The sequence below is a fragment of the Bactrocera latifrons genome, unplaced genomic scaffold (assembly GCF_001853355.1).
Source record: "Bactrocera latifrons isolate USDA-ARS-PBARC rearing strain unplaced genomic scaffold, ASM185335v1 scaffold_101, whole genome shotgun sequence".
Lineage (NCBI taxonomy): Eukaryota > Metazoa > Arthropoda > Insecta > Diptera > Tephritidae > Bactrocera > Bactrocera latifrons.
Genome location: NW_017534420.1, coordinates 100,382 through 126,611, shown reverse-complemented (window position 1 = coordinate 126,611; position 26,230 = coordinate 100,382). Strand labels below are relative to the sequence as shown.

The following is a 26,230-nucleotide window of genomic DNA, read 5'->3' as shown; positions in this document are numbered from 1 at the left end:
AAACTCTTTTATTTTACATTTATGAAACCGCCTTTCTTCATATGAGATTTCTGCAAAACCTTCTGCATGTTCTGGCTATCTAGTTATTATTTTTTTCATAATAATCAAAATATTTCATTTATTTATGCAACGTTTCTATTTACTATTTAACATTTTTGATTTACATTTTACTTTGAATAGTTGAAATTTACATTTTACTCGGTCGCTGTTAAACCTAAATATATTTAGTTTTTAGTTAGTTTGATCTTAAAGCATTTCCGTTTCATTTTGTTCTATACATTTACTAGAGCATTTTTGTTGTAGGTATGTAAAACCCTATGAATTTGTTCATTTCATTGGCCAGCAAAACTTTTTTCTCGCGTACGACAAAACTAAAGGGGCTGAAATACCAAAACTTTCTACACTTTATTAGGTATGTATAAGTGTTTGTTTCGGTTTTCTAACTATATATGTAGACGAAATTATGCACATTAAGTATCAGATTATGCATACATATTATGAGATGTAAATGTAAAAGAGCTTTTCGCCTACTAAATATTTTATTTCGCATCAAATGGACTATTTTAAGTAGTATATAAATATGTTTTAATATTTTTATTATTTCCTCTATTTAAAATTTATTGTTGGAGATTCTTAAACTCCTGCTGAGCAAGTTAAATCGAGAGCAATTCAGGCAAAATCATTYCTAGATCTTTTCGGTTGTTTGTCATAAAAAGTATCGTTATTAATTTCTTTTCGTATATATATGTATATATACATCTGTTATATATATACATATATAAATTTCTTACGTACGGTCTCAATTTAAATATATTTGGAAACAATTAATTTGGTTTAAAGAACATTATCAACTTTGATCTCAGCATTAAACTAATATTCTTCCTGGAAATCAAGTTTGTGATTTGCGTTTGCAGGACCCCACGCTAAGCCAACATAATTCCATTTAAATATACATATTTATATATAAATTGGTAAGGATACGCTTAGTAATTGCGCTTCAGCTCCGACTCATAGCGATTACCGCAAATATCTCATAAGAAGGGATTATTGGTGCTCATTGCGCCGCTTGCCTGTAAACAGTAAATCAAGTAAAAAATTAATTAATTCACTTAAATTGTTGGTGGTATAATTCGTTGCRTACTGTAAATGGGTTGTTGAACGCTGCGCCGCCGCCGGCGCCAGTGGCTGCAATCGCCGTTGGCTGTAGTGCTCCTAGACCGAAACCACAACCGCTTGGCCCAGCCGCTATTACAGTGTGCGGAAACATAGCAGTCGCTGTGCCAGCTGAAGTTGCTGCATTACCAAAGCCGTTAGTATTATAGTAGAACTGTGCTGCGGCGCTTGGTGGATGTGACGGTATGCCATTGCCGTTCGATATCACTGTCATTTGACCAAAATAGTTTTGTGTTGCTGTTGGCGATGTACCGTGAGTGCCAGCCTGGAACGGATTTGCCTGCTGATGCTTGAAGGGATTAACGCCATTACTAATGCCATCTAAAAAAAATTTTATACGTATTAAAAATATAAAGAAATAGGTTTTATGTAGCAAAAAAATAAGGTTGTTTAATACTTAATAAAGTGATTTAAACTTGTTAGCTCTCAATAAATATTTTTTTAATTGAAAATTAATACTACGAAACATCCATTACAAAAAATATTATGAAATACATTTTTTATTGGTAATTTTGAATGAGTCTTGAAACGTCCAAACAGTTGACAGAGTCTCAGAGGTTTTGACGTTTAGCAATAACTCTTTCGTTTGCAGTGACAGATGAGTTGGGCATTTAACCTTTTGAAATAGTTTAGTGGATGTGGTCCGATTAGGCTCATCTACGAACTCCGCCTTAATTTATTTCCAAGGATATCTCCATTTTTACTCAAGTTACAGATTGCACGGACGGACGGACGAACAGACCATCAGTCACAGGGATTTCAACTTTTCTCGTCTTCCGGATCAGTTTTATATATAAACCTATATGTATCCCACTTAGACGAATGTGCTACGTACCACCGTTAAGTGAACAAAACTATTATACTCTTTAGCAACATGTTGCGAGARTATAAGGTTTACTTACTGTTTCCAAATACGTCCACACTGTAGGCATTCACAACTGTGGCCGCTGCTTTGCTTTCTCGCAATTGCTCGTCCAGATCTTTGAGTGCCGCATATCTATCCTCGCTGGGTGTTGAGCTTGGTGTATTATTGTTATTGTTGTTGTGGMTATTATTATGCTGATTGTTCATCGTTCGAAAGTTGTTATTGTTATTGGGTATYGGTAGACCTATGAATAAATTAAAGAGGGTTTCAGCAATATAGATAGAATATACACAATTTAGCAACAATATGTTAGTCTTAAAAAATTTTGACGTGCGAATAAATATTGACAAATATACTTAAATAAMGTTATAAGTAAATGTTTTTATACAAATCAGGGATTAATATGGCAATTGGCGTTTTCAACAGTAATTGCAGTAGTCGGACCAATATAAATTTGCACCAGGTAACTGAGGTAGGTAGCCTATAAAGGAAAATATTAGTTCGATAGATGATAAATTGACGACAAACTACGTACAATGTACCAATTTGAACACTTTAATAACAAAAAAAAAAAATAGTTATAAAAAATCAATGTTCACTAAAAATACTTTTTGACCGAAGTTTGACTACAAAAATATTTTCGATGGTAAGATAATTGTATGAAAATTGTAATTAACAAAAATAAATTTTGGCATATGAATTCAAAAAACCATAGCCATTCTCTGTGATAGTATTGCATATCGTCATTTTATGGTATAATAATTCTTTTATAATAAATTTTATTTAAATCYACAAACGATATGTTAAATCTTTCGGCAGTTACAAGACACAAATGTCCATAGTAATGGTAGGTCTTGTAAAAATAAATCCATTATTTCAACATAGTTAGGATGATTCCATTTAGGTTTTGTTCTATACTTTTCATTTTGAAAGTATTTTGAAAATGCCACACTCATAAAAACTTTCGTCCTCATTGACGAAAAAATGGAAAGCTCGATTTTCATATGCTTGGCTTGAGGCGAACTCATTTATAGTCCAGTCATTTAAGCTTAAATTAGGTAAGAATCTCGGAATTCGAGATACCCAGCTATAAGTCTGTAAATATTGTATATTGACATTGAATTCCGAGGTGAACTTACTGTAATGACTGGACTACCGTATTACCGTAAATACCAGCAATTTTCTTAGCTATTAAGAGGAACAGGCAGTATTCACGTCGTGGCGGGCCTCTACTGTAAAGTGGATGTATACGAACCTCCCAACTAAGCCCTCAGAGCCTGTCGGTCCTGTTATTGTCCAGAGATAACACAATTCCTCTCTGGTCGACAGTTTTTATCAGATGGTCAAATTATTGAAAGTATATATCCGAATAAGAGTTGAAGTTGTCGTTAGTGAGTCACATTTCATCAAAAGAAACCTTTCGATTCAGAAATGGACCGATATTGTACAGCAGCGAYTCGCAGTTGGAATTTCAGCCTTCTTTAGTTGGTTCCTAAATTTTGAACAATATTTAGCTACTGGGCAATCGAAACAGTATTTACATCACCGTTGGAATCGATGGTTTCCATTACTTGAAATTAATCCATGGATTAATTTTTAATAGAYCTTATATAATATACAGCGAAAAAATACTGCACCTGCTCTTCCGTAAAAATTGATATATCATAAGAAGCTTAATAGACAACAAGTAAGGAAGAATTTGGTATCTTGTTTATTTAGGTGATCTTTATTATTTATGTGATCTTTAGTTATTGAAGATCTTGTACTCACTTAGTTTTATTAATATGCTTCAACGAAATTATATTAATACCCTCTTTAGAGGATGATATGTATATATGTATGAGATATACGACGACATTGACATAATTCAGCGAATTAAAAGACAGTGCCTACGCTGGGTAGGTCATGCTCTGAAAGTTTTCGACGCAGTACCCGCCRGAGAAAGCAGAGAAAGGGGAAGACCTYTACTCCGCCACAAAGCATCCTTCAAACTGAACTATGTGAATCATCTGAAGAGGCTAAATTTTATATATGTAAGTTGATGTGGAAAACTTCAACCAGAGGATCTAAATGATTTACCTATATTAAAGATATGAGGTTTAGAACATTTCCAGTCATATTTGGTGGTACACCACATAATTTTCAAGGAAATTTATACATTTCATTTGATTTGTGACATTGCTCAGGTATATTCAAGAACACATTTTGAAGCAATTTTATAAATACATATGTACATGTAACTCATACACTGACTGACATATTCAGCATAGGGTTTGTTAGAATGATGAAAACCATTATATAGGAGTTTAGGTAATTCGTCGTGAAATATCACAAATTTTCGGTATCAAACTATAGAATATTAAGATATGTTACATATTGGGCCATATACATATGTATACGGTAAAAAGTCAACCGRAAGTTTGACAATTTWATATTAGGTATTTGGGAGATAGGGGTAGTATTGAACCGCTTTTATCTATTGTTGACATTCTCGTCTTCTTCTTGAATGGCGTAGTCACCGCTTACGCGATCATAGCCAAGTTAACAACCGCGCGCCACATATTATTAACAGAAAAAAATTAGGAATGAGTTTCCATAAAGTACCTGACATACCATCATAACTATATGCGTGCGAGATAATGTCTGCCGGATCTTTGGCAAGTTTTCACACAATTATATTCATTTTATTCTCAAAGGCGCAGCGTAATTAGAAAAACACTCTCACTCAATTTCATAGCTCACATATTGTCAATATCTGCAGTGTAAAGTCAGCCTACTTTCCTATTATGTTCGAAATAGGAACTGTGGTCCATATATTTGGAACATTGGGGCATGAAATGTTTGGGTCCGATATGGATAATTTGTGTCCATAAGATAAATATGTATGATATTGAAGCCATTATCCGTGAAACGTTTATTGGAAAGTGTGAGAATCAGTTGTAATTTTAAATTGTGTTACATGAGAAGTAGGCGTGGTTGTAGTTCGATTTACCCCTCAGATAAGGATTTTCACCTAAATGTGGGCGGTGCAACGTCCATCGGCAAAATTTGACATCGCCTCCTACAAAGTCCTCTCTTCTGWTCTCGGTTGTAAAATTTTATGTTTCTGGCGCATTTATTTTCATTATTCAGAACTCAACGATATACCTGATGATATGTGAAAAAATTCAATTGTAGAATAAAAATGTCTATGCAAAAAAAAAAATGTTTTAAAAAAACAGCGCAGATTACCCTACCGACCCTATAAAACTGCAAAACAGTTCAGTTGCTTTGCTTTAAAAATATATAAATACCAGTATTCGTAAGTTGCAAACCAGATTTTGATATTTTTAATACCAACGAACAAATATTTAATATAGTCAAATCGAAGTTTAAGCGGTACGTATGCATGAAAAATACAACAAAAGCAAAATAAATTTAATATGCAACATCAACAAGCAATATCAAAACGTATCGAAAAAAGGGAGCATAATTAAAACAAAGCTAAAATAATGAAACAAACGAACAAACGCAATAAAACCAACTTAAATGAAATACAGAACTTACACCAATTGCTACAGAAGCAATTACTATAAGGTGAGTGCAAATTGCAGGATGGATCTATTATTGGATCCCCTACTGGTATTGAATTACTTGGCATACAACCCTTCGTACAACTTCCTGAAATGCAATTTGGATGAAACGGATTGAAACATTCAGGTGGAACTGGCATTGGAGACGTTTGCATTTGTGTTTGTTGTATAAATGGATTTGAATATGCAGACACATGTGGCTGACAGTAAGATCGATTATATAACGTACTGTACGATGGTGTTGGTTCCAGACATGCTTCAGCATTGGTGTCACATCCATTTTGTGGTCGATTCTGAGCTGTATTGAGAATGGTTTGTTGCGGTAATGCGGCATAACTGAGACCAGCGATAGTTGCGTCCACTTGAGGTGGTTGCCGATTCATGGGYGACGTACAGATATTTGGAGAGCAGGATGTGGCGAAGCCTGTCGGGCCATAAAACTGTGGTTGTGGGCAAAATATGGGCGGGCATTGTTGTGGCTCTGTATTGAGGGATTTTGGCGCGGCCGCAATATCTGGTGTTGTARCTGTACTGCCTGGCACATTTGGGTTATTTGAGGGCCAAAAGGGTGGGTTATTTGCAAACTGACACCAATCCACTTGCGGCATATTGTTAGCGCAGAAATTGCCCTGATCCTGATTCGGCGGTTGACTGAGAGCTTGTTGATTGCACATATTAGGTGATGGAGGCACACAATTGATCGGTGCACAATAACCACAATAATCAGCTTGGTGTACCGGGCATTGATCCGGTGGACAGGACTGTGAGTTTATCAGTTGAGATGTCAGTTCACTGACAGCATTTTGCATTGTTGAACCAAGCGCTTGTGTTGGTGGCTTTTCGACACTATTTTCGATTTTAGCCGGYTTAATTGGAGTATCACTGACATTTTGCTCAACTGCTGTGTTCGATTTAAGATTGCCTTTGTTGTCACTCTCTGCTGCATCAGAATGTGTTGTGGCTTGTCTGATGTCGGCATACAAATTTTTATCTAACTCATACTCAGCTGCTGAACCAGACGATCCAATATCGGTGGGAACTTCCGAACTTTTCGCATTTKGCACAGAATTTTGTTTACTGTCTTTGGAGTCTTTTTGCTGGCCACCGGCGCAACGTTTTATCACAGTTTTTCTTATAAAACTATAATTTTCTGTACGAAAAACAATTATAAATTGAATAAAAGAGAGGGAAAATATTATGACAGGATTCCGAGGTGAAAGTGGAAAATTTGTGTGTTTCTGGGAAGAAAAGGACTAAGCTTAAAMTTTACATATATTTTGTATGTTTAGAAAAGAAACCGCGGACACTTTAAATAAGTATAATGAATCGTTAGTAATTGTACAGCAAATTGACAAAATGCAAAATTTGTTTTTAGTAAAAATTCGGTTTTCGGAATTAATGAAAATTTTTTGTTCTAATTGGGGATCAATTTACATACTTGAATGAACTCCAAAAAGTTCGGCGCTAAATAAGATTATGGAATTCTATCGAACTCCTTAAAATTTCAAAAAGCGTGAATTCCATACCACCATAACTTATATACTCTACACTAGATGTACGTAACGTAGCGAAACACATATTCATACATATGTGACAACAAACTAACAATTGTCATATATGTACATATATATAAGGTATGTTCCAAAGTAAAAAAGACTTATTAAAAAACAAGAAAAAACGTTAACTTYGGCTGCACAGAAACTAATATACCCTTCACATGTGCATTTCTTTTAGTAGCTATGTGTTCAGTTTATATGGAAACTATATCGGATCGGATTACTATGATCTGAAAATTTTTTTCGGAGATTATATTATTACCTTAAGCAGTAATCCATCTCAAATTTCGAAGATATATTGTCAAATGAGGAAGTTTCCCGTACAAGCCCTTGATTTCGATCATTCAGTTTGTATGGCAGTTATATGCTATAGCTAACTCATCTGAACTATTTCTTCGGATATTACATTGTTGCCTTAGAAAGAAATCTATACCAAATTTCGTGAACATATCTTGTCAAATGCAAAAGTTTTCCATACACGAACTAAACATTGTGGTCTTAGAAAATAATCTATAGCAAATTTCGGGAATATATCTTGTCAAATGCAAACGTTTTCCATAGAAGAACTTTTTCCGATCGTTCAGTTTGTATGGCTGCTATATGCTATAGTAAGCCGATCCGAACAATTTCTTTGGAGTTACATTATTATCTTAGAAAGTAATCTGTGCCAAATTTTGAAGATACTTTGTCAAATGGGAAAGTTTTCCATACAAGGACTTGATTCCGATCGTTCACTTTGTATKGCAGCTATATGTTATAGTGGTCCGATATCGRCAGTTCCGACAAATGAGCAGCTTCTTGAAGAGRAAATGATTTTTACWAAATTTCAAAACGATATCTTAAAAACTGAGGGATTAGTTCGAATAAATCGACGCAGCTCAACATAGTGATCATTTATATAAATATAAGGGGTATTCTCTTGCCCTTGCAAAAACCCTTGTRCGGTGCACGAATTGCGGAATTTCCTCTGAGTTCAATGGCACAATAACAAACACACGCAGAAAATTATTTGCAATGGCTGAAAAATATGTCAGACCAAACCCCATGTTCATTTTGATGATGTTTGGCTGTCATTTTACATAAAGACGTATTATGTCGTTAAATTGTTGAGGAAGGTAAATTTTAAATAGGTTTTATAATTTCTACTTAAATTATAAAGATTTGTTACAGTTGTTAAGGTTGGTATCAAGCTCTAAAGTAATTGCTAAAAAAAAATTATTTCTCAAGTAATTTTGACWGCTGGTTACGCATTGTGTATGATCAACATTAGAAGARCAAGAGAGAATAACAAAGAAAATAAACTTTGTACGTACATAAATTTCATTGCTATTTAAGGAATGTTGTTGATGATTGGTAAGTTTTATACATTTCAAAATGAAATATACTTCATAATAGTGAATTTAACTAATTTATGATGAATTTAATGATTACTTTGAATTTCGTCCAAGAAAGAATTGTTGATTCGATGTTTCTTCGCATAACCAGGTTTGCYATATTCGCATTTTATTGAAAAAAATTTATTAAAAATTAGTACTAGATTTCTTTCGACTTCTTTACTTGTGCTAGTATAATTTATCGCAGGAAAGTTTCTTGACCGTTTCTTAAGCTTTTTTTTATACGAAGTTTTTACATTCCTTGAGAGCTGGATACTAAGCTTTAAGAATAAATGCAGAAGGTGCGCTAATTCACATATCACTAGATTCTGCAATGGCTGCTCTAGTGCCCTTGTATATATCTGCAATCTTGCAAGGTCAAGAGAATCCCCYTATATAGTTTATAGGGTCTCCGACGCTTCCTTCTGGGTGTTACAAACTTCGTGACAACTTATTTTTTCGGCAAAATCAATTTATTTTATTCAAAATAGTCTCCATCTGCTTCAATACGGTATGTTATGGTATGGCCACCAGTATGTCGCTGCAAGCCTTTTGAATGGCCTCTTCGTCTGCATAACGCTTTCTTTTCATGGGCAAGTGCATTTTTCCGAAAAGGAAAAAGTCGCACGATGCCATGTCAGGGGAATGCGAGGAGTGGTTAAAGGTTAAAATGTGATTTTTGGTCAAATAATCGTCSTTCTAATGTTTGATTCTGAGCAATTTTTGTTTCATCAATTGAAACATTTCGGTAAAAGTTTTACCAATTTTAAAACAAAATTTAATGTTGGCTCTTTGTTCGAAGCTTATTTTCGTACCGTTAACACAAACATACTGACACTTAAAAGGCAATAATTTCAGTTCCAATCAATGAAATGCTATGAAATTCTCACTGGCAAACGATAAAGATAGTAGATTATAACGCACCAGTCGGCATATAGATGGCACCACCAGGAGGCGGTAGATTCAAAAAGTCTTGTTTACTTTGGAAAGCAAATTGTAATAATTGAATACTGACAATTTTTGGAGAACCAACCAAAAGGAAACTGATTTCACATTATTTCATATTCTTACGAAAGAAATATAAATATAAAATAAATAAATATTAAATATAAATGTTAAAAAACTGAAATAAGATTATAGGCTCCAACAAAAATTATGATAGCGACTAAGAGATATTAGTTTGAACCTATAGCGTTATTAAATAATAGTTAGGTATATGATTTGAAAATCATATTCAAAGTATATTTCAGGTATTTTGAATAATTCCTAATGAATTTATATTCAACAGGCGAATTAATTTGGTGAGCTGAACTATTAATGTTAAAGCTACGCAAAAAAATAGATGCAGGCGAATACAGTGACAAGAATTCGAAGCTTTACCAGATTTCAAATACGAGCTACCGCTGCATTGAAAATTTATATACTATATGTATGTATATGCAAACACATGCATACATATGTTGAAATCAAATATGGTGGAGTATATTATACTTTAAGGCAATATATACATATATATATGTACTTACCAGCCGCATTGAAAATGGGCGCATGTTCGAAGTCGGCAAAATTCTCGGATGTGCCATTGTCGATTGTATCGCTGTGAGAGCTATTGCCATTCGTCTGACCATGACCATTTAATAGTTGGTATTGTTGTTGCTGTTTCTTCAAAGGTTGTATTCTAGCATAACCGTTACTCGATATCGCATTGCCACCTCCATTCAATATTGGAGGGGAACTTATTTTATTACGGACCGATGTCGTTGTGGCATCGAAAATATTCGCCGAACCAAAATCGGCAACAAAGTCTGCGTCCGCCCCGAAACCGTTCACACTTGTCGAACTACTACTGTCCGACATTCGGCTGGATGTCATATGCAAGACATTGAGCTCATTATTTTTGTTGCTGCCATTGTTATTTATATTATTGTTTTTCGGCATAAACGCATCTTGCAAATGGTTATAGCCGTTTTGTTGATGTTGTTGAGGCCGACTTATGGCGGACGTTGACTTGCCCGAGCTATTTGGTGCGGACACCGTTGTCGTAGTGACGGATTTATGCAAACCATTCATGGTGGTACGCTGTGTACTGGGCGGCGTCAGATGGAAACTTCGTTCTCCATTTTTGTATTGGTTTTTAGTATTGTGCCCAATATGACCAAATCCATTGCTCACGTGCACAAAATCTATTTGCCCATCACCGTTGCTCTTGTAAGTGCTGCTACCGTTTGATGTTGTTGCTGCTGAGGAGTTACCTGTTGYTACTGTCGCCCTTACTCCAGATGTTGTCGCCACTTCCACTCCTGCCCCTGCCGCCGATGCTGTCACCGAACCGTTTTTAAGTGAAACGGCATTCGTTAAAGATTTAAGTGGACTAGCTGGCTCCAAATAGTAACGTTTTCGCTCATATTTGTCAATCATCAATTCCCGCTGATCTTGATGCACGGCTCGCTTGGGATCCCAAAGACCCAGCCAAGTTTTAGCGCACTCATCATTTCCATGACTTTTTAGAAAATCAACATCGTCTTGTGTGAATGTAGCCATAGAAATTGATTTCACTCGATGTGGTGGGGTGAGACCGCGACTGTGAACGATAAAGAGAAAAGGCATGTTAATAACKAGGTTAAGTTGATGCAATTTGGATTAATTTAGAAGAAATATATCTTGAAGTACGGAAAATTTTCAATATTAGTTAATTTAAAACAGAAGCCAAAAGGAAATTCCAAGAAATTTRATTTGAAAGGAGTTGATAGATAAGAGTTTAAACTTAATTCAAAAGCGATATTCTAAAGTATATTTGAAATACGAACATTAATAAATTTGTATCGRCATATGAAGGAAATATCATAGCAATACCTGATATTAAAGTTTTCGATGTGGTCGAATTTGTTTTATAAGAAATGGTCAATTTTAAAAAAGACTAACTCGTTTTTTAAATATATAATCCATTATAAGGATTTTTAATTGATGACTTTATTAACATTATTTTAAAAAAAAATTCCGATAAGGATGCACCACTGTGGATCCAATTGTCGAAAATATCGAGGAATAGGAATACGTCTGGCGATGCATTGAATAAAATTCCTTTCCTTACTAAAAATTATTAAGGGTAAACATCTGCCATATTACAGGAATGTCCACTACACATCAAGTAGCCTGTACATACTACATATACACAAAGGAATAGTGAAATGACTTTTTAAAAAGCTGTATTAGCGAAGTATATTTCCGCAGTTAAATGAGTCATGGCAATGTTTAAAAGTAAATTCGACTTAAAAATAACGTTTTGCTGCAAGTAATTTGGTAGATAAGAATGTTTCAATTCACTGTGCTTCGACTTCATAAACCAACATAGTTTCATGGTTAATGGGCATAGCACACACATATATGTGTGTGTGTATAATTTGTGCATGAGTTGTTAACTGCAGGAAGTCGCTACACCATATGGATAGCCACTCAGCATGCCGTTCCAGTAACGGTGCTGACGACAAAGGCAGACATATGTATAAACAAAAATACTTTACAACCGCCTACAAAAATGTATTTTTATTTGAAAATTTAACGCCTGTTGCACACAAAACTCAGCTGGCACAAATATTGAGATACTAATCGTAAGAATATGTAGGTATTATATATATATAGTATTATGTTAGTAGGTACAAGTAAGAAGTGCGGTAGACATTATTCCCAACAGATAACGGCGGCAACTGCATAAGGGCCGACAGAGCGGCAATCAGCTGGAAAGGTTATTGTTAGTCGGGTTGTCTGGTCGACTGGAAATAATTACTCACCGTCGTTAAATATACAAGCAAACATACCTACATATGCATGCGCTATATGTATACGTACTTAAGTCTGTATGCTTTATGCACATATGTACTTGTATCTAAGTTCTGCAGAGGTGCGTTGCGGTCGTTTACTTCTCTTTAGCTTTAAGTAGCTTTAAGTAGCAGGCAATTAGAGGAAACACATATCGATATTATAACATATGTTTATTTGTATGTATTTTTTTGCAATATTGTCGATACTTTAGGACAATAACCCACAAAGCAAGCAATCCACCATGTTGCTTGTTATTTTTTGAACTCGTATGTTAAACACACATATGCAATAATGAGCAGACTGCAGTCAAATATTGCATCGGTCTAAAAAAGGTTTCGAAACGATGGAACCCACATGACTAAATATTATTGTAGAAGCAGTAAAAGCCATATGCGTTTTTAAGCTGGTGAGGCAGTCCTAAGTTAAACGTGTGTACTTTCMCCATGTCTTTGTTTCGATATATCCACCAATGATAGATTTTTTGAGGAAGTTCTTGTACTRCGGCGTGGGACCAATCCATCTGATAAAAGAAATCACGGATCAGTAGGTMTGTGGGTATACTGAAAAAGTTATGCTGCCATATGCGGAATGAAATATGYCATTAAAGTGGTTGTTTCAGCAACGTAACGTCCTGAAACATACAATTAAATCTGCAAATGAATGATYTTGAGTCAATAAAGTTGAGGTTATATCGTGGCCTGCTCAGTCGCCTGACTTTAATCCCATAGAAAATTTATGGGTATATATTAAAAAGGGTGCTGCTGACGTAGACCATCAAATACAAGAAAATTGTGGAGCACAGTCCACGAGGCATGTTAGCAAATCGATTAAATGCCCCGCAGATGTGCTGGCGTAATAAAAAATGGTGGTTACTTTGAACAMAACTGTAAATAACCTCATCCAAAGCCTATTTATTACATAATTTTGGTGTGTTGCGTATTGAAGTTATCAATAGAGGGGAGTTGTCTCTGTTTTCGATAAACTTTTGCTGCAATTTGTTTTAATAATTGGGTAAGAGGACAATAATGGCATAACTAAATGAGATTATGTGGATCTCTTTCGATGATAACTCGAAAATTAGTGATAAAAAAGTAATTTCGGTTTAAAATGTAAGGTAGAACACATTCGCCTTTAAGAGCAGCCAAAATAATATTTCTAAATGTAAAATTTGTATATTAAGGAAAGTAATCTTATAAAAATATACACATTAATTCGATTCATAAGCATATTTACATAGGTATACAGTTARGCATATCATAGAAATATGTGTGATTGGATAACTTCAATGTAAATATTTTCCCCGTACGAGTTGATCTTGACACAGTTCACTTAAATGCACATAAATAAACAAAGGTAGCTATATTTAGTAATATACATACAAATGTATGTATCCAAATGTTGGTACGAGCGCACGTGTTTRCATGCTATTTTGCGTTTAAGATAACGCATTTCACAACTCATGCGAGTGTGCGAGAAGTAATCTTCACATCTGAGATACTCTTTTTATACACATGCCTTGCATTACACAAAAGATTCACTAGGACTACTCATTGTAGTGCAAAGAAAATAGTTTCTCAACGCCGGCAAAGTCATTAACGGCGAAACATAAGCGAGAGGAACCAACTATTGCTGAAGCGCAGACGACAAGAACGAGAAGTAGGGAGGGGGGCCAAGGAAATGTGCAAGATGAAAAGACAGAACAGAAATGTGAATATTGGATTGCGTTGTAAGAAAAGAATGGCCGCCCGCCGCAGTGGCAAAAATTCACATTGACTTACAAACATACACCCTACTTCGTAAATTTCTCGTTTTTGTTCCGTACATGTATACAGTGTATACGAGTGCCAGTTACGCATTAGAAATGTGTGCTAATGGCCAATGTCATAATGACTGCATATTTACCATGCACTATTTCATGCCGTACTTTTGAATTAACAACGTCTTTATGGTCCTATGGTAACTTTATGTAGTGATTTCTATTGTACTCTATAAATATAATATATAGTATGTACATACATAYATAATATGTACTATATTATACTCACAACGTGTCATAAAGCRTCGTACAATCATACAATCATAACTTTTTATACTGGTTTAAAAAATTTGTTTTTGGATTGCATACTAAAATACGTTTACGCAAATACAACTCTGAACGCTATGTTTTCGGATCGTTATAACTTATAACTTTATGAGATTGTGTGAAACCCCTAAATTTCAACTAATTTGATGATTTAGAAAACTTAATGAGTTAGAGAAAAACCCTTCCCATAGCATGAAAATTACACAATATTTTTATTTCTTGAACAAGGAAGCCGCTCATTTGTCGGGATCGCCCATTTCGTACCATATAGCTGTGATACAAACTGAACGAGCGGAATCAAGGTTTTGAATGGAACACTTTTTTATTTGACGAGATATCTTCACGAATTGTTGCCCAAAGCAGCACTGCCATCTTCGAAAAAATAGCTCAGATCCGATTAATATAGATATAGCTACCATACAAACAATTACTATRGCATATACTATATATACATATAAACTGACCGATCCAAATCAAGTTCTTGTARGGWAACTCCGTTATATATGAAGGGCAGCCGAAGTTAACATTTTAATATATGTAAATATGGCAGGTATGAAAATGTAATACCACTAGATGGTCTGTCTACTTTAAAAGTTTAGTCGAATTTAATGGCTTATAGCGTGTTTAAAATTTTAAAGATAAGGATACAATGGTAAAATATCCTTATTCTTATATGGTAAAAAATAAAATAAGCTGGTTCTTAGTTGTGCAATGTGCTAAAATGTTTTAGAAAATTATTTATATAAATTTAGGTTTCTCAGACGAATTGGTAAGGCAATAAAAAATATTGTAGTATAAAAGCCATTTTAAATGCTAAGAAAATATAWAAGAGCCTAACACACTGAATTCACCCAAGCGCCCTTGTTCCAAAAAAACTGCTGGCCTTATTGACTGCAATTGTAGCAAGAAATTAATATATTTTTGGCAGTGTGAAAACTTTAAAGTTCAAGCCTTGAAGTGCTCGTTTTGTACTTCCGTTTTGCGGTGTATTTACAGGTTTTTAATACTCAACTGTACCACTTCGTTTTGTTGCTTATGCTGCTGAATTAGTAATTCATAGAAGAAATGCTGCACTTTGCGACGAAAACGATTTTCAACAAAACAGAAACTGCACCAACAAATAATACATACACATATGTATATGCATCTGTATATGCCGGTGTACGTAAATGCACTTACACGTGTCACTGGAGATCGAGACGACCTTGAGCTGGGCATTTTGCAACGCTTAAGTTTATTTTTATGCTCTACCGCAGTGCACTTGCATATACATAAGCGTGTACATCTAAATGCAAACTTATATTATATTACGTAAATGCATACAAAAATTTACCCCACTTAAAAATCTATTGCGCTTTCGAATATAAGAGTGCATAAGGCTGTGGAGTGTTAAGTCGGAACAACTGATTGCAATGTTTTCCATATTGGAAAAAGTGTACTTATGCATATGCAGCAAAGTGGCTTTTTTACCTACATATATAAGTTTGCATGTGTGTATTTGTAATCAGCATGAGCTAAGAAGTAGGCTATCGGATTACAATGACACATTTGTATGTATGTGTTTAGATTGAAAATGAGTACAATATCGAAATAAAAAATTTTAGAATCAAATGATAATTATTGGCGACAAACAGTGATCGAATGTACCCAGAAAAGAAGCGGTAGTGCCCGATTTTAAAGATAATCGATAGTACATTGAAAAATACTCATAATAATTCAATGGACAAATACATGTATAAGTTTTCAAAACACAATTGGTATCCTTTTATTTTTCYAAAACGATCTTTGACATATCTCCCATAAAAAGAACATAAAATTATGTTCAGCCAACTGAAATTAAGTACTGACATTGTGTATATTTAAGTGAATCACCTTTTATTCCGAAAAGTAACCAATTTTTACAAGTAATCGTTGCCTCTTAACACTACTAYTGCATTATCCGTATACATATTTCTAATACTTATGCTATTCTTGCAGGTAATTGTTTCACYTTTTTGAAGCGAATAAATATTCAAATTTCCGTTGCCACTTAAATTATTAGTCAAATAACATTTTTTAAATAAAAAATGCATAATAAACTCACTCTTTTTTATAAAAGAAATTCCATAATGCCTAAACACTGACGAGGACTGACTGCCTGTTGTGCTGAGTCCACATTTTGAATTTGAAACAATATCATTTTTACGAAAATGCTTACGGCCAAGTCCGACATTCGTCGTTTCGCGGTGACTGATTGAAAAAACATAATTTTTGAGTAAAATTACGCGTTGAACCATGCTACTAAATTACCCAAGCGTTTCGTTATTCAAAGAGTTCTTGAAGGTCAGTCTTGCAAGTTCCATCTCACGAGAAGAGTTTTTAAACGTGTTAATAGTGCTTATATATTTTCGTATAGTACAAATATAACAACCAATTTTTGGACCTAACACAGAATTGTCCTCCTTCTGCCCGAGCCGAATAGGCCGAGTCAGGAAAGGCAAGAAAGTTTTGAAACATTGTTATTACATTATCTATTTAGCAGGCTTAAATGACTAGTATGYATAGTATATGTAGAAAGGGATTTGATAACTGGAGTTTCATATCAATGAAACATATTGCAGTTTAGGATTCTTCAAAGACATGAAACGAAATATTGTATTAAACGGCTCTTTAAATCCTCAGGCTATCGTTGAATAAAACGAAGAACAGGTCATTATATGTACATATGTGTTGTAAATATTTTAATATTTGTAATAAAGGTTATTATGACTAAAAAACGAAATGTATACTTTTTAACGGATTCTACATAATGTTAATTTTGGGAGTGAGAAAAGCGATTTAAGACSAAGGATTTGAGTTTACTCTACATATTTTTTAATATTTAGTTATTTACTTATAATTTATCBAAAGCGCAAATATCGTAATATATATTTACAAACATAGCATTGTCATTTATATTATTATTATTTTGCTTTAATTTATTAAAAAGTCTTGCGGTATTTTCVCTAGTTGGCGCTGAGAGCGCGTAGTTCTAGTTTTATTCGTCGCATCGGGTCATGCTATACCTTTTTGGAAAGCTCATTTCACGCGTTAACACGTGTTTGATTGATTGAAGTTTCTTTTAAGTTGTTCGTGAGTTATAGCGTCGCAAACATGGAGTAAAATAAAGAGAAAATACGGCATATCTTACAGCACTACTACGATAAAGGCAAAAAAACATCTCAAGCCGGCAATAAAATTTGTGCAGTTTATGGACCRGATACAGTTTCCATTTCCACCGCACAACGATGGTTTCAACGTTTTCGTTYTGKTGTAGAGGTGGTCGAAGATGCGCCACGCTCCGGAAGSCCTGTCGTCGAAAATTGCGACAAAATCGCTGAATTGGTCGAAAGAGACCGGCAGAGTAGCAGCCGTAGCATCGSTMAAGAGCTATGCATGAGTCATCAAAAAAAWTTTTATGAAGAATTGAAAATTCAATAAAAATGCCGCAAGACTTTTTTGACAACCTAATATGTTCTTTATTTATAAGCATATAAATTATTTTGCTTAAAGGTGTGAAAATATATTAAACATATTTTTCACAATAATTGAAATTTCCGTATCTAGAATGACATTTTTATAAGAAGAAGTAATATATGAACAACTGAGTATTAATTCTTAAAAGTGTTAAAGGTAAATGTTTTTAAAGAAATACACGGTCTTTCAATATGGACATGCTGAGACTGACACAAACAAGCTGTATATGGAAAAAAGTTAGTCAACTTTTTGTTTACGCGGTCTATCCTGTGTACCTTCCAATTTCAAAATTTCCTGTGCAACTTTCAAAACCTATTATCATAACCGAATCTCAAAAGCCACCTGTTGAAATTCAATACATTTTTTTATTTTTTTTTAGTTTCATAATTGGGAAAAGCTTAACTATCAATCTAGCACCAATTAATTTATCGGAATTAAACTTACCAAGAATAGTACACCTAAGGTAGGCTACGTTATGACCAAAATTTGTCAAAACCAAAACAACTGTACAAGCTTAATATACCGAATATATGAATCCTAGCGAATATTTTATCGAAARTATTGATCAATCTGTGAGATAATATGTAGAATACCTGTATGGCTTCTCTTATATTGGTGATGGTAAGTGAGGTGGAATGTTAGTAGTACGATGTATGACCAAAAGTAGATAAAATCGATTATGTACGTGAGCCCATCACTTTTTCTGCCCCCAATATACCATATAAAAAATGATTTCCGAATTTCCACCTGACTTTTAACCCGTCAAAATGTGTGATATTGTAATGAAATTAAATGGGCCAGTTTAGTTGAAAACTGTGTGATTTACTACTGAATAGGAATGGAACTCTTTTAGACCTTGGTCAAAACCTTATATTCCTAATATAAAGAATTTCTATCCTTTGGTTGACGTTTTCCATATCAACTCAATGTATTAAATTCAACCGATAACTCATATATTTCTTATTTGAAAAGGATTTTGATATAATTACGACCTAAAATATAGTAATATACTAAGTAATCCTATGACCTATATTTTATTCACGATTTCGTCGAATAATGAAAGTTTAATTCTTTTATTAAATTTTTTAATATACAGTTTTGCCGAAACCTACAAATATTTCGCCGGCTTTGATACTTGCAAGTTGCAATAGTTCGGTTACACCCGACCACAGACCTTACCTTATCTAATTTGGTACCGACTAATTACYGTCAGTTTAAATAGGCGACGCAAAAATACATTCATCCGCCAATTGTAACACCCTGTTATATACACGAATGTCGAGTATACAGTACCCCGCCAACCCATTAGAAACAGGAACAATTATTCATACTCGTATAGTTTTGCGTTCAGAGTCAAGTAAACCAAAAGTTATTACGATATGTGAATACAATTTATTGTATAATATTTATTTGAAATATCATCTTTCACAAAATTGAGAAAAACTTAAATTTTTTTTAGTATTTGGTTGGCAAACCTTTGTTTTTATTAACAGCCTTCACTATTTGAGGCATACTATTCAAACAAATATCATCATTATTTTTAAATCTGTATCATTCAGGCACACATTCTTTTATGTTATCTTTGAGTGGGGCTATTGTGGGATTTTTTCGGGAATATACCCTCGATTTAAGAATCGTTCAATAGTTTTCGGTGAGGCTTAGGTCGGTTGAATTGCCCGCCTAAGGTAATATATTGATATCCAAGTTGTGAATGACATCAATCTTTCGTTGGGAGGTGTGGCAAGGGACCTCAGCGTGAGTATAAGTGTGCTGGGCTGCTGGGCTGCTGAAGGGTTCAGTGTTGCCAAATATGGTACAAAACCATCTTGAAGTACATTGGTGTACTGCTCACTAGTAATCGTTCCCTCAACAAAATAAATTGGTCCAGGACCTTCAAAAAATATGCAGCTCTAAATCATTACATTGGGGGGCGTATTTTACCGTTTTTTGGATACAGATCTCCACATAACGGTCACACGGTCTACGACGCACAAATTGAATGATTTCTGTCACTGCTTCTAGCCGGCCTTCSTCGCTAAAGTTAATCTTTGTTAAGGAGAAAGTCATGTTAAATAGCAGCATAACTTCGAATGGGGGACTTTCATAACTTTTTATGTTTACCTTGTTCCAATCCACCTTTGTGTAGTTCTGATGAAGTTTGACCGTTACCACTCGTTAATTTTTCATTCACTTGGTAAATTTTGATTTCTTTGCTGTACAGCGGTTTTTATGTTTTTTTCTGAAAAGGTGCGTTCAACTGTTGTTAGCGATATTTTTTCATGGACATCATTTAGCTTTCTTTACCTCGAATGCGCTCAGACATTTTCCCATTTTGCCGCATACTTGTGCGACCAACGGTGCAATATTTGAATGTGTGTACAATTTTCGCTACTCGAGTAACAGTAGCTGCACTCATTTCAATTTTTTTTTTTTTTATTATTTTTCTGTAGCATGTACTTTTATCTTTTAAAAGTGCAGCAATGGCACTTTTGGTTTTCTTTGAAATGTCCGATTTTTTACCTATTTCCTAAAAAGTACCTTTTTTATTGCTTATATTATAATGTTTCAGAAAACTTAAGAAAAAAAAATTTAAATAATAAATAAAACCCTGGAATCTCTAAAATAAATGTTAAACACATTTAAAAAAATTCGGTTCCTTCCACTACGCCACTCAATTTATCTCTGATGAGTCATAACTAACTCCAACTGAAGTAAATTTTCAATCTAATTTCGTATTTAAGTCCCGCTAATTGCAACGGTAAATTTTTTTAATATCTGACATGTGGTAGCATGKAGTGCAGTCTACTTAATGCTTAGGCGGTGGAAAAAATTCAAATTTTTCGAATAGCAAACACTCGTATAATGTTATTCGTAAATTTTTACATATATTTACCCTCTTTCTAATGGGTTGGTGGGGTACTGTATGTACCTTTGTATTGAATCTGAGTATTTTAGATGTATACAATTGATTGTGGCTGAGCCTGTCTAACAAATATTATTCAAGTAATTTGCACTTTCCCTTATGCGGCATATAGTAGAAATGGCATCAAATTTTACACAGGCAACATGTTCATTACCGGTCAACGGACAACTATTGACGTCAAAATCTCAATGATAAACTCATAAATTCAAATATATATGTACATACAGTGTCGGACAAAACATATTGGACTCATAATTACGRATTACATTATCGTTCCCTATTCTCGCAATTATTATTTTAAATATAAACAAATCACTCATATATAAAGAATAACTATTTATTTTATGAAAACATACAGAACTGTAGAAATTATTTGACTCCATGCCATTCTATACGAAAAAAAATTAAACATATCCAATATTCAGTGCGACAAAACATATTGGAATAATGATTGTTATTTAATATTTTGTAGCATAACCATTATTTTTAATTACTTCTCTGCATCTATTTGGCATAAAAACTATTACATTGTTAATAACTTCTTGTGGAATGCTTAACCAGGCTTTTTTTGCAGCTTCGAATTTGTTTTTATCTCCATTCACTCCTTCTCTGTCTATCCTTCTATTTATTATCTTCCAAAGATCCTCAATAGGATTGAGATCCCGCGATTGAGCTGGCCACTTTAGGACATTAATATTTTGAGCTACGGTCCAATTTCCCACTAGTTTCGACGCGTGCTTTGGGTCGTTGTCGTATTGAAACGACCATGAAGAAAGTGGCAYATTCCACTAGGCATGGGGAAACATCACGTTCTCAAGGATATCCTTGTACATGAATCGATCCATAATACCATTGATTCGATGAAGAGGTCCAACATCAAACCCGGAAAAACATCCCCTTACCATAATACCATCTCCTCCATGCTTAACCGTGCCTTGACAGTATCGGGAATCCAACTTCTTATTTTTTGGTCGACGAACTCTGCTCATTCCGTCTGAATATTTCATATTAATTTTTGATTCATCTGAGAAAAGAAATDTTTTCCATCGTTTCACTGACCAGTTTATGTGTTCCCGAGCAAATTGTAATCGCTTTATTCGATTTTTTTTATATAAAAGGGTTTTTAGCTGCCCTATAACTTGTCAGCCCACCTGCACACGACCTTCTTTGTACTGTACGGCTGCTAACTTTSAAATTTAAGGCTTTAACCACACGCGCTGCCGACTTATCAGGAAACTTCTTTAGTTCTCTAAGTGTTCTAGAATCGTCATATCGTGTTCTAGCTTTGGGTCGTCCTCCACGATGGGAAGTTTTCACAGGTCCACTGTCCCTAAATTTCTTTATAATAAAGCTCACTGTTGATTTATTCACATCAAATTTGTTACAAATGTTTTTTTGTGATAATCCATTTTTGTAGTCTTTAATAATTAATTGTTTTAATTGAATTGAATGTTTATTTCCAGGCATGGCCACTTTTTGTTATTAATTTCTTCGAATAAAGTAAMATTTTTATCGCGTCACAACCTTTTATGTGAAGATGCTTGTTTCAACTAAAATGATATTGAATTTTTATGTCATTGTTCAATTTGCGCAAAGAATGCAAAATCGTCAGAAAATAACGRGATTTTCGACAGTTATCACGAAACTGCGACTAGTCCAATATATTTTGTCGCAGTGAATATTGAYTACTTGTAATTTCTTTCGTATAAAATGTAAAATATTTAAAAAAAATTTACAAAGTTTTCACAGTTTCACTAAATAAACAATATCCCCTTATATTTAAGTACTTTTTTTTTGTATCTAAAATCGTAATTTAGGGTATACGTCAAATTTTAAGCAATAATAGCCATCAGTCCAATATGTTTTGTCCAACACTGTATGTACATATGAATACAAGAAAATTGTATAAATGATCCATATATACGAGGTGTGTTCAAAAAGTATCGCGAATTTTGTGTTTTTTCAAAAATTATTTATTTATTCATGAATATCTATTTTGTCSCCTKCAAAGTAATCCCCATGAGATATTRYACACTTGTGCCAACGGTTTTTCCAATCTTCGAAGCACTTCAAACAATAATTTTTTTATTATCTTATTCAGCTCCTCCTTCGATGCTGTCTTTATCTCGTYAAGAGAAGCGTAACGTCGTCCTTTCATGGGCCTCTTCAGTTTAAGGAACAAGAAAAAGTCACAAGGGCCAGATCTGGGGAATACGGTGGTTACGGMATCATTAGTGTGTTGTTTTTGGCCAAAAAGTCGCGCACAAGCAACGATGTGTGAGCAGGGGCGTTATCGTGGTGCAAAAGCCAATTTTTGTCACATCTTCTCGGCCTTCTGAGAACATTTTGTACCACCGATAAACGTTGCTTCGGTCCAAGGTAGCTTCTCCGTATGCCACAGTTTTTTCACACAAAATTTGATACAGGTTCTTTGATCCATTCTTTTCAATAGGTAAAAATCGAAGACGATCCAAAACACGTGCAAGCAAAGCAGCTGTCAACAATTAAATGAACATTCAAAATGGCCGAGCTTGTCGGCATAAGTGAGAGACATGAGTACCAACATAACGCCACAAAAAATTCGAAATTCGAATATACGTAACCCGCGAAAATTCAAAATTCGCGATACTTTTTGAACACACGATATCATGCACAATCAACATGCTCATACAAGTATGTATATATGCTTAGCATATGAATAAACGCAGTGAAATTATACACGAAGTTCAAGGATGGAAGAGATTTTTTATTATTTAATTTATAGACGTATGTATATATATAATTTCATGATATAAATACCGTATGGTTAATAATATTACTCTACAAACAGATATCTGCAAGTCGGCATTTTTTGTTTGGAATTCTGAGAAAAGGTATTAATCAGCATATTCTATAAGACTGTATATTTGCATATTTTTGTTTATAAACAGTCAGATAGGTGTATATAATAATATACAATATTTTCTAACTTCTATAATATACATTATTCCATTTGGTCGAATGACATTTTTAGGTTAATTAAGTTATCTGCTTTTGATTAATATACATACATAGATATTTTTTGCAAATACCACCGCCACAGAAATAAGAATAGTTGGCAATCATRAGCGATAGGTCGGTCCCAAATTGAAATATCGAAACAATGTACATACATAATTCCTGTTCTGAATAAAGAGGCTTTAAAATGTTGTCCAACGATTTACGTCACTGTGTGAGCGAACATTAATCTGACTCCTAAAACTTTGCAAAGATAGACGATTAATTAGGAGCAAATCACCCTTAATTAAACGAATAGATATTTGGTGAATTGGCGAAACTATACTAAATAAAAAAGAATCTGTTCGGAATATTTGCTAGTTGTTGAAAATGTATTTTTTGATATTTATTTATTTACCGCTACAAAAACCGAGATTTACATTTTGTTTATTTTATAGTTCGTTCTTTTGGCGCTCGCTAAGAAGAACATGAAGCCCGTTCCCACGACAGTCGGGTCTACGAAAACCGGAACGGACCCGGATTTTTATCCGGCCAAGGACTGTCAACTCGGCAGAATTCTGCCGTTACAACAACAACAACAAGAACATGAAGCTACTTTTATGAAATATGTATTATACATATATYAAACATATTTACTCGAAATGTGACTGGGAATGGGGAGTAAATCTAACAATATTCTACAATTTAAACTAACTAACATTTTAACTTTTCATAGCTCTAGTGAAAAGGAAAGCGAGCATAATAAACATTTATTCATATATTGTACATATTATATAAAAAATATTAAATTTCACATAGGATAYACATAGATATGTATATAAATTGCCTGAAGCCTTTGTAGAGGTACTTTCCAGTTGACATTGCAGCACGTTCAARTACTCAAAAACTTGATGGCAGCTGGGCATTCCAATTGTATTGTATTTGATACACCCCTGCCAGAAAACTTGTAGTCGGGAGTAAAAGTGCCTAAATACATACATCCCCTTATTCACGCTTAAGTTTTAATTTGCTTCAATCTCATGTTGGAATTAAAGCGATACCCAATCAAAAAATTAGTCGTACGAGGGGAAACTTAGTGAGCAAAAAATTTACGTTTCGAACAGAATRTCACAAATATATAATACGTTTTCTTATAATATGTTGCAATTTATATTCCAACTAAAGACACTTTATACCTTCCGGTTCCTTAATCATTACATACATACATATGTATGTACGTACGAAATTAGTAGATGTTCGTAAAATTAGTTTAATTCGCTGCAGGGACACTGGTCGTTTCAGTGGTGGTGCAAGGCGAAAGCTGCATAATTTTAAGCGTCATATAGGCAACACGTCACAAGCAGGTTTACAACACTGTCAACTATTTGGCTTTTGGCCAAGCAAAGAGCCATGCAATAACAACAAATAGCACTTGGCACCCAGTCACTTGTACATGTAATTTGCAGGATATGCTCTTCACAGACAATGGAATGGATATGCTTGCGAATACCAGTATGTGCTCATATGTACGAACATAAGCATAGCCATTTTCGAGTGGGCCTTCATGTGGCGCTTAAGCAGTAATGCACACTAGTTAGATACTTGAATTTTGTTACTTGAACTTGTTTTATTGGCAGGTCAAATATGCAAAAGAAAAGTATTGTATTGTAAGAGAAAGAAAATGGTATTRACCTTGCTCACATTTTGTAGATGTTAACTAACATGTCCATTCGTTTGCAGCTGATGGGCTAATTGACAAGTCAAATTAAATAATTCACTGTTTTAAAATTCTTTACTATATATGATATTTAATGTTAGACACAGTTCCCATATTTGTCTTAAACTATGAATTAAAAAAACAATTAAATTTCTTAATAAAACAATTAAATTTCTTAATAAAACAATTAAATTTCTTAATTTTTTTTAAATCAATTAGATGAAAAAATACAATCTTTTGCCGAATTAAAAAAATCACTCCAGTTCGAGTTTTTCGAGAGAAACTAATTTTTAATCAAATTATTTTACATTATTATATTATTTAAAACATAAATGAATAATAGATCGTATTACTCATTAAAGTGATTAACAGCTTTCCTCGAAGCTAACAATTTTCGCTTTACTCATTTAGACCAGTATTTCTATTGTAAATAGCACAAAGGACAATTACTGTTAACAATGAAAATATACATAAATGTACAAGCTTCACTTCTCTACTCTCCAAAGGTAGGCGAATCGAACATAGTTTATAGCATATTACTCACTTACATACATATGTATGTATGAATGTATGTGTATATGTATGTATGAATATGAGCATAATCGCATATCTTATATAGAACGAAAAGACATGAAAATTGGCGCAGTGATTCTTTTAGTCGGAGTTTTTTTTTTTTTT

The 26,230-nt window shown here is 34.0% G+C and overlaps 1 protein-coding gene across 3 annotated transcripts in view; it reads right to left on the bottom strand.

Annotated features, from left to right (window-relative positions):
- Positions 1-273: 273 nt before the first annotated feature.
- The window catches only part of LOC108967866 (dual specificity protein kinase splA), an 80,225-nt gene continuing 54,268 nt past the window's right edge, over positions 274-26,230 (bottom strand). Inside the window, exons 2-7 of one of the 3 annotated variants that reach the window (XM_018931515.1) lie at positions 10,066-11,120; positions 5,840-6,760; positions 5,585-5,698; positions 2,076-2,282; positions 1,142-1,494; positions 274-1,070 (exon numbers count right to left, since the gene is read on the bottom strand). In XM_018931515.1, coding sequence (XP_018787060.1) covers positions 1,032-1,070; positions 1,142-1,494; positions 2,076-2,282; positions 5,585-5,698; positions 5,840-6,760; positions 10,066-11,120 — 2,689 coding nt within the window. In that variant the 3' untranslated portion in view covers positions 274-1,031. Of the gene's footprint in view, positions 1,071-1,141; positions 1,495-2,075; positions 2,283-2,426; positions 2,520-5,584; positions 6,761-10,065; positions 11,121-26,230 lie in introns of those variants that run through there. The other 2 variants (XM_018931506.1, XM_018931524.1) reach the window with 2 other exon arrangements.